The 10,074-nt window shown below is 37.5% G+C and overlaps 1 protein-coding gene across 3 annotated transcripts in view; it reads right to left on the bottom strand.

Moving 5' to 3' along the window:
- Positions 1-6,545: 6,545 nt before the first annotated feature.
- Positions 6,546-10,074, bottom strand: part of olfm2a (olfactomedin 2a) — a 236,671-nt gene continuing 233,142 nt past the window's right edge. The window contains exon 5 of one of the 3 annotated variants that reach the window (XM_057817975.1): positions 6,546-8,756. In XM_057817975.1, coding sequence (XP_057673958.1) covers positions 8,082-8,756 — 675 coding nt within the window. In that variant the 3' untranslated portion in view covers positions 6,546-8,081. The remainder of the gene's footprint in view (positions 8,757-10,074) is intronic. The other 2 variants (XM_057817974.1, XM_057817973.1) reach the window with 2 other exon arrangements.

Below are 10,074 nucleotides of genomic sequence, written 5' to 3'. Positions count from 1 at the left end.
ATGGACAAATTAAAAATAGTTTGGGGGCTTAATGCACCATGAAACTGCTATGGCAGCATATTGACATATTGTTCTATCGAACACAAGAGACTTTTTCAGCCCCTTGTCTGTGTTTTCTGCCATATATATTTTGAAATGTTAATCTTTATGGGTTTTTTTTTTCTATAATGTTAAACAATATATATATATATTGTATATAATGTATTATACTATATACGTATATATGTATATGTATATATATATATCTATATATATATATATATATGTAGTTACATATCTGTACAGTATATATATAATTAAAAACAGAAACAAACTCTGGTTGTGATTCCGATTACATTTTTAAAAATTTTAAATATTTAACCCATAGCCTGCCATTTGACACCGACAGATGTCCAATTCATTTAAACAGGGAGGCTTGTGGACTAGAGGTGGGAATTTTGGGGCACCTCACGATTTGATTACGATTCAGAGGCTATGATTCTATTATAAATCGATAATTGACCATGCTGTTAACTGTTTTTTTTTTTGTAACATTAATTACAAAAATTGTACAAAAATCCGCTCAGGCATAAATAAACTACTATTTCAGTATGAAGTTAACAGTTCAAAACAGCAAATAAAATACTTAACACCCCATTCTGTTTCAACAGCTTGAAACTACATTCAATAAATTTAATGTTGTGAATCAACTGTTAAAGTTGTTAAAATTGCTTCCTTTGTTCCATTTCCCTTCTGTCCACTTTCAACATGTGAACATTTTAAAACGGTTTCATCATTTAAAGATAGATTCAAGTCAAGATTTGGGAGTATTTTTGATAAAAAGTTAATTAGATTTGCTTGGAAGATTCGATACAATAGAGCCTTCCTGAGAAGTGTACTGCTTTAAGATGGTGACAGTTTACTAACGCCGGCGAGTCTTTCATTTCTCATCTAGTTCTACGGTATATACATGTGACATCTACCATAGCCTTATGTGGGCGCAGTTTGTAGCAACTGGGCGTTGTATGTAGTGGCTGTCGGCCGCAGTCAGGGTTTATTGTTTTTTTATCTAGTGGCATGAGTTGTCGGTCCGTTCCTCATTGCGTCCCGAAGACGCGCTGACTGTGTTTTAGTTCCGCTTTACATAGCATATTTAAATAATCGGAATACGGATGTTTGTAAATCGTTCTCGAATATTCAGCGGTCATATCGCGAAAAATCTAAGAATCGGAAATTTCACACACCTCTATTGTGGACTATACGAATCAAAAAGTGATTAGCATATGTACATGGGTGTCAGGTTTCGATTATACTGTATTTTCCGCACTATAAGGCGCATAGGAGTATAAGGCGCACCTCAAATGAATGGCCTATTTTAAAATCTTTTTTATATGTAGGGCACACCGCATTATAAGGCACAGTGGGAGTAGTAGGAGGAGTTGGGGTCGCGGTATGCATACCACTAAATGGAGCTGCGCTAAAGGGAATATCACGCCCTGATTAACCAATATTGATCCGTATATAAAGTGCATTGGGTAATAAGGCGCTCTGTTGACTTTTGAGAAAATGGAAGGCTTTTAAGTGTTCCTTAAAGTGCGGAAACTACGGTAATCATTATGTTTTGTCATTATACTATTTTTGAATATTATTTTTATAAGTATTTTGTATTTTGAAGAAATACCTTTATAAAAATAAAAATTACCAATCATAAAAAGGAATGAAACCAGAATAAAGCTCATAGTACTATTATTTAACTCATTGCCTGCCATTGACAAGGATAGACTTTCAATTCATTTAAACTGGGCAGTGAATGCACATCTTTCCGTTTGTTCACCCGCCCGTCGCAGTCATGAATTGGACTTCAAGCGCTGTCAATTACAGCATATTATTTAAATGAAAATCCTATAATGGCTTAAGATTATCTTGAGCTCATTCGTCGCTACCCAATTTTAAATTCCCTTGTATTATAGACCGTTCTTCACCATTTTAACTGATCCTGCAAAATTGAAAGAATAGTGTGTTCCATGACAATAAGAAAATTTCATATCCTGTCTATCACTATTTACATTAGGCATCTGACGCTATGTATTGTATGAGCTTTTCTATTGCACTCTAAATGTCAGCCTGCAGTCTATGAACTTATCAGCCAGAAGCACTTTATTGAAAGAAAGGCCATCCACTATGAATGGGATTGCCATGGTTACACTGAGAGATGGACTGCGCCTTAACACACCTTATAAATAATTGATCGTGATAAAAATGACATCACTGCAAGAGACAGGCTAAAAAAAAAAACATAAAAAAACAACAACATAGCTTTATCTCTGACACTGACAAGGATAGCTGAAATGCAGTGAAACATCTGCAGCGTTTCCCAATTATGGGTTATCTTTTTGTGTAGAAGTACTTGACGAGACATTTGCTTGACTGGAGCTGACAGGCAAAACAAACTCTGAGCGATCTCGTGGCAACGAGTGCTTAGCGCCAGATTTCACTTGAGAAATATGGAAGCGGCAAGTTCAATGTGACGGTTACTGCACAGAACTCAAATATAACGTTAATTCTTCATTTTCCCGGGCGTTCTCATCCGTACTCCATCATCAATAAGTCGTCAACAATGGAAATGTGCATTAGTGTTAGCGCCTATCTTGAACTTGGCTTTTAGGGAGGAGGGGGGCTTGACCACAGTCATTAAAAAAATAAAATGGGGGGGAAAAAAGGATAAGCCTGAGAATGCTCGGTTTTCTTTCTGTGCGCTTAATGAGCAATATTTCAATATTGCTTACATGGCCTAGAGTTTGGGCAAACTGACCGTATGTGTGTGCATCATGCATTCTATAAATTCATTTAAATTTAAGACTAAGACTAAACCAGGATTATTTATGTCTATTATTTGTGTCCTCCTGTTTTTGGAAATCAAAATATGATCGCCCTCGAATGACGTAGAGCCATTGTTTTGATGGTTCTGCGCATGCCAGTCAGTTTGTTCAGTGTGTGTCAACTGCAACTTGACTACAGGAATGGACTCAATGGAAAAATTCAGTCTGAACGAGCATCGGGGCGTCACTAGGTTTTAAGAACGGGGGGCTTAGCCCCCAGGGGATGCACAGGATGTAAGTGAATGTAGCGTACAAGCAGAAAACCTCACAAACAGCTAATAAAGACTGATAATCTATTCATTATTATTAGGGCTGTCAAAATTATCGCGTTAACACGCGGTAATTAATTTTTTAAATTAATCACGTTAAAATATTTGACGCAATTAACGCACATCTCCCGCTCAGACAGTATTCTGCCTTTTGGTAAGTTTTACAGCAAGTTTTTTTTGTGCTGTCTAACAGCGAACTCTTGTGGTCGCTTTGCGACATGGTTTATTGCTTTCTTGCCAGTTCAATATCGCTGCAGGACGTCTCGGGCTGACGTCTACGTTGTAATGTTGTGCTTATATGATCCTTGGACAAGATTTGTCCGTAAGTATGGTTGTTGTAAAGAATGTACATATTATGTTAGTAAGCGAAATGTTATATTTTTTGTATGAGGCGCTTTTTGCTTATGTTTAGTGAACCTGTATAGCGTGCTAAGCTAACGTTGTTGCTAATGCAATGCTTGTGTACTTTTTTTTTGTAGTTTCACTACGGTCTAAAGAGGACAGTGGTTTGAGGCCATTTTATTAATAAATCAGATGAAAAAGGAAGAAGTCTGATTATTAAGGCGTCGTTCACTAGCTGTCTAGCTTTGGAAAAAGTAGACGCTTCGGAGTGAGGACAGCATAGACAGATTGAAATGACAGTAGAGTGAAATGCCCACTACAGTCCTTATGTACCGTATGTTGAATGTATATATCCATCTTGTGTCTTATCTTTCCATTCCAACAAACTATTTTACAGAATATATATATAATTTACAGAAAAATATGGCATATTTTATAGATGGTTTGAATTGCGATTAATCGCGATTAATTACGTTTAATTAAATTTTTAGCTGTAATTAACTTGATTAAAAATTTTAATCGTTTGACAGCCCTAATTATTATTATTGTTGTTGTTTCAGTCCATTTTTAATACAGTAAACAACAGGAAAAAACAACTAAAATTGCAAGTTACTTGGTAGATGGAAGCATCAAAGAATGTCGTCTGTTTTACTCCTACACATCAATAAATGTGGTGGAGTGATTATTATTAGTGTATTAGTATGACTATCCACTGACGATAATCATATGTGAATGCGCTCAGCTCCTTTACTCATCTATGCGTAAAGTGAAAAACACAACTGATACCCCAAAGATAGTGGTAAAAAGAGTGTACACTTAACTCTGCTAGGGCCTTCACAATGCATTTCAGACTAACTAGCTAAGTATTAGCGTTATTTTAGAGCTGGGATGTAACTTTTGACCGCAAAACAACAAAGGTAAAACGTGCATAGAGATTATCTGTACTGTGTAAGACAGGTTTTTATTTGTCAAACACGAAGCATTTGGTGTATTAATTACATGGGACTTTCTGTTGTTAGCTGGGGGGCTGGAGCTAACTGACTGTTATTACCATCAGTGATATGTATTCACTTTCCTGAAAAACCATCTTATGTCCATTTTTCATCCATCTAAACACGAAGCATTTGGTTTATTAATTACATGGGACTTTCTGCTGTTAGCTGGGGGCTGGAGCTAACTGACTGTTATTACCATCAGGGATAAGTATTCACTTTCCTGAAAAACCATCTTATGCCCATTTTTCATCCATCTATTCATGCTCTGCTCTAGTCTGTTTGCGGCAGAGGTACACACACACACACACAATGTCGGTACGAACTGCGAACTGGTAACAGGAAAAGAACTGGATTTTCAGTGATGTGAGCGGTCTCTGTATAGAAAAGTGGAATGGAATGGATGAATGGAAGGGGCTCTCTACTCTATGAAGTGAGGGGAAACTGACAGATTTATGATCATATTTACGTTAATAATGACAGGTTTTATTATTATTGAGTTATACTAATCTTCTGGTAACTTCATAGTGAATATGTTAGCAAATATCTATCCTTTTTTTGTAATGTTTTTTTTATTTTATTTTTTTAAATAAAACAACACGAAATAATTTAGAGGGGCTTAATAATATTGAAGCTGAGCCCTCCCCCCCCTTAAAATAGGCCTAAAAACACCACTGACAGGCATGCCAAAAAAACGGATATGAAGAAAAATTGGAATTTCGCATCAAGACCTGCGGTCTGAACCGAGCCAAACTCATCTCATTTCACAGAAAAATGATAAAAAGTGACAAACAATTGGACGTCTATCATAATCATTTGCACTTAAAGAGCTAATATTGTGGCCTACATGACCCAAAACGTGATGTCCAAATATGTCCACACCAGGTCTTAGTGGGCTTGTTTTTTAAATGACCAAAAATAGTCACTTGTGCTACAAAGGGTGAATATTTGCATTATGTATCTTTTATTTTGATATCGTTGCCTGCGCTATAAGCACAGGTGGGTTGAATAGCCAAAAATCTTACTCAAATAAAACTAGTTGCTTCAAAATGATATTGAATTAAAGAAGTCACCCCCCAAAAAATGCTCAAATACAAGTTTAAAAAAAAAGTATTCGTTGAAAAGGATACTCAAATAATGAATAACTGCTTATTTCAGATTTTTTTTTTTTTTTAATAATTGGCATGTTTTTTTCTTACCACAACATCATCTATATGAACTGTTATTATTAAACTGTACTATATCCTATTACATGACCATTTTGAGGCCAAATAATAGGCAAAAATCATTTAATTCCGATGACATCTAATAAGATATCAAATCTACAGTAATGAAACATCATGAGTGCCCTCTAGTGGGGAAAAACATTTTCTACCATGTTAAAATGATCAAATCTCCAGTTTCCCATGGTCTATCAATATCAATCATAGACTTCGTAATGGTATGGACAGGTCAGATCGGTCATGCACTGCGACTAGGCTTCAAGTAGACACATTAAGAGGAGCTATTCACAAACACACGCACGCAGCGATCTAACGCCGGATTTCTGTTGAAAAAGTACGAAAGCTGTAACACATACAAACAGGAAGGATTGTCTCAGGAGTGATTTGTTTGAGGATTCAAGGAAATTGTTATATTTTTCGTACCATTCATGCATTTTTAAAAGGTTGTGGGAAAAAAAATCAATGGGAGAAATTAGCCGCTATTGCATTGGCATCGTGGTTTGCAATATTTACGTAAAATAAATGCTAACTGCATGGTTTTCTGCTTTTAACCAAGAATCGAGACTGCTTTACATCCATATCTATAAAGAATTCGGGGGTTTAAGCATTTATTCACAAGAATTTCCACTGGAAAAGCTCTGTTTAAATAAGGCGGCTGCTATCTACATTCAAACAGACTAGCATTGTACATCAACATATTTACGTAAAATAAATGCTAACTGCAAGTTTGTTTTTTTTTTTTTTGTTTTGTTTTTTTTGCTTTAAACCAAAAATCGAGATTGTTTTACGTCCATGTCTATAAAGAATTTGGGGATTTAAGCATTTATTCACAAGAATTTTGACCGAAAAAGCTCTGTTGACTCAAGGCGGCCGCTAGCTATATTTACTAACAGATTAGCATTGTACTTTGACATATTTACGTGAAATGAATGCCAACTGCACGGTTTCTTTGCTTTTAGCAAATAATTGAGACTGTTTTACGTCCATATTCATAAAGAATTCAGGGATTTAAGCATTTATTCACAATAATTTTCAGCGAAAAAGCTCTTGGTCTGTGATTCCACTCGGTCAGCTTTGACGGCCTCACCAACAATGCAGGCCCTCTATTTATTGGCCCCGTGTCCCGACAATACATTATGAAGTCTATGGTGAATTAAAATTGGGAGAGAGGTTGAAATCCGAGCTTTCGAGTAGTGGGTGGTTTATGTCAAATAGTTTTCCAAATTTTTTTTGTGGTGCTTTAAAGACGTTACACTATTTGCCAGGTGGCCGTGATCATAGGACTTCCGAAGGCAAGCTTGTGTGAAGGTTACTGTATTGTTTAGGGAGGCCCCCGATCCAATCACATGATCAAGAATCGGACTGATCGGGACTTTTTTCAGAGGATCGGATTCAGTTGAAAAGAATCAGGTTTATAGTTAAAAAAAAAAAAAAATAATTTTTTTTTAAAGGGTTTAAAAGTAATAACAGTCTAGAAATTCAATGGCATTGCCAAAAAATATATATAAGTTTTATACTCCGGAAGCTGGAGTATTGTCTACAATTTGGAACTTTTGTTTTTTTTTTCAGTATTGGATAAGGACTCGGTAGCAGCAGATTCTCAAAATCAGGTGACTGACTCAGGTGCAAAAATATGCGATCGGGACATCCCTAGTATTGTTACATCCGATTGGTATAATGGAATCGCGATTATTGTTGCAATGTCTCATTGGTGAAACTGGCAGAGCTACTGTGAATATCTTAGACAAAAATAAAGGAATATAGAGGAAAAATGTTACGTGTGGCCCAAAGTAAGAGTAGTTTGATGATAGTAATTTCTTCATCACAAATCTGATCAAGTAAAACGTATGGCGTGGTAAAATTACTACATTTTTCTTAAGAGGTTAAGTCAATGTAACGGGGTAAATGTAACGCATCACTACCCACCTCTGCCTATACTGATATGTAAGTGTTCCATCTAAATGCAGCCTGTCACGTTAAATGGAAGTAATCAGATAGGATAATTTAATCTGAATTACGATCTTTAACCAGCAGTGTTAATAACTCTTGAAACTTTAACACCTATTGATTTTGGATAAAAAAGAATCACAAGGTCTTAAATGTTAAAGACTGATATTTATTTCTCATCACAATTAAAATGGACCATGCTAACTCATCACAGGAAGAAAACAAAACAGAAATGCCGTCTTTTGTTTCATTACTGACCTTGCTGTGTGTTTCACAATGTGAATAATAGCACACTATGAAGATTTGTTAAAAAATACAAGCCTATACTGTACCTGTTGACACATAGAATCCCCTCACCCGCCCACCCAATTTGAAATTGCTCTTTTTTTTTTCTCTCCCCAAACATTGTATACAGCATTAAAGGTGTCCAGTCTACATAAATCGGGCTTCTCAATCCCCAGAAGTCTTAATGACCTGGAACAGTGTGACGTTGTAGAGCACCTGATGCCCATTGTTCCAGGTGTAGAGGACCCTCTCCCTGGGGTTGTAGTCCATCATAGAGATGTGCGAGTATTGATTGTGGAAGGGGATGTCCGTGTACTCGTAGCTGGACGTGTTGGTGTAGTAGGCAAAGTAGATCTTGGCGCCGGCGAGGTGAGAGTTGGTGACGTAGAGCGTGCTGCAGATCATGAAGGACTCACCGGCGCTGCGCTTGGGGAAGCCGGTGTCCCACGTCTGCAGCACTTCCAGAGTCTGCGGCTCCAGGCGGCCGATGACGATATTCCCAGCTTTGGGGATGGTGGTGTAGACCACCCACAGGCCGTTCTCGTCAGCCATCAGATCAATGTCGGAGGAACCGCCCCAGGAGTAGGGAAAGGTGTTGTTGTAGCCGGCGCCGCTCAGGCTACGCTGCACCAGGACGCTCCGCGACCGGAAGTGGTACTTGATGATGATATTGCTCTGGTACTTGTTGTAATAAAGCGAGCCGTTGTAGACTACGTGGCCTGTGCCGGCCCAAGGGTGAGGGAGCAGGTGCTGCACGAAGTTCTGACCTTTCATGAAGTCACTCATGGTGCGGTACTCCAGGACGCGACGTCCCTTGAAAAAACCGTCCATGGACCAAACCTAGGACAAGGAAAGTAGAGGAAATAAGTACATCTGTGCATGCCACTTCCAATAACAAGCTATGCTAAACTTTGCCTGGATGTTAACTCTTTCAGTTTCAGTGACGGCGATGGGTGTCCAAAAGAGTTGCCCGATAAAAGCCTTTTAAAATGATATCGCATAATATTGACATCGGTTTTTCATTATTGGTTTTGGGCCAATATTCCACTTATTGCCTACCTGTGTTTCTGGTGTTTTGAAGCTCCTTGCTGGTGCTTAGGTGTTGTTATTTTTCAAAAGTTTCAGCACTTTTTGCTGACATAATCATACTGTATGTCAACGCAAGCTCATTGCAAATAGAGCTGAATGGACAAGCTAACATCTGCAGCCAGTGTACCATATCAGTTCTTACAATCTTACCACATTGTTAGTGTCTTATACAAGCATCGCTTACAAGTTATATTCTTTTGGTTTATATTCATGAGCATTATGTAGTATATTGGACATAGACATGTGCCGGTTACCGGTTTCAAGGTTTACCGTGGTATGAAAATGTCACGGTTTCAAAACCACTAAAATTTTCCGTCAGTATGGTATTCGCTATTAAAGATTTCCCAAGAATACAGCCAGAAGTGTCTTGGAGCGGTAGCACTCACCCCTCCCTCTCCGGTTGTTGCTGTGTGTGTGTCAGTGACGCTATTCTGCTATACAGCCAGCAAACCAAAAAAGAAACACTCCAAACACAAGGTGTACTTTTCTTGAATTCATGGACGTCTCAAATCACGGTAACTAAAATAAACAAAACAATTAAATTTAAAATGTTGTACAATAGTATTTTTACACGTATGAGTAGCTTCATTAGCACAAACAGAATGTGAGGAAGTCATATCCATGAACACCATGAAAAAGTTGGCCAAAAACAAAACACATATTTTCCTTTCAAATTCAAAATACAAACTAACTAAGAACTTACAAAGACAAATGTTAGCCTAGTCTTAGCTGCGAGAGCAACTTCGTCGAGGTTATAAATCTTACGGCCACTGAGAAACAAGCTTGAATGAAGTAAAAGGGATAACATCAAAGATCGCTAATTGCGACAGATGATCTTGCTCTAAGCACAAATGAACGTCGCTGGACAAGGAGAGGTCTCACTCCCAATGTTTTTTAGATGAAACCTTTCCACAACAATATTTACATTTTAACTATCTTATACATTTATAACTTATGAATTCTTTATGTCTTTTTAACACAAAGGCATGATATGTAGACTAGAGTTGACAGTGGCTGAAAATGGCGAAACTTCACTTGAGCTTTTTGCCCCTCAAAAAAAAAAAAGTCG

This window comes from Corythoichthys intestinalis, chromosome 16, assembly GCF_030265065.1.
Source record: "Corythoichthys intestinalis isolate RoL2023-P3 chromosome 16, ASM3026506v1, whole genome shotgun sequence".
Taxonomy (NCBI): Eukaryota; Metazoa; Chordata; class Actinopteri; order Syngnathiformes; family Syngnathidae; genus Corythoichthys; species Corythoichthys intestinalis.
The sequence above is the reverse complement of the archived record's forward strand: the minus strand, read 5'-3'. Positions and strand labels throughout refer to the sequence as shown.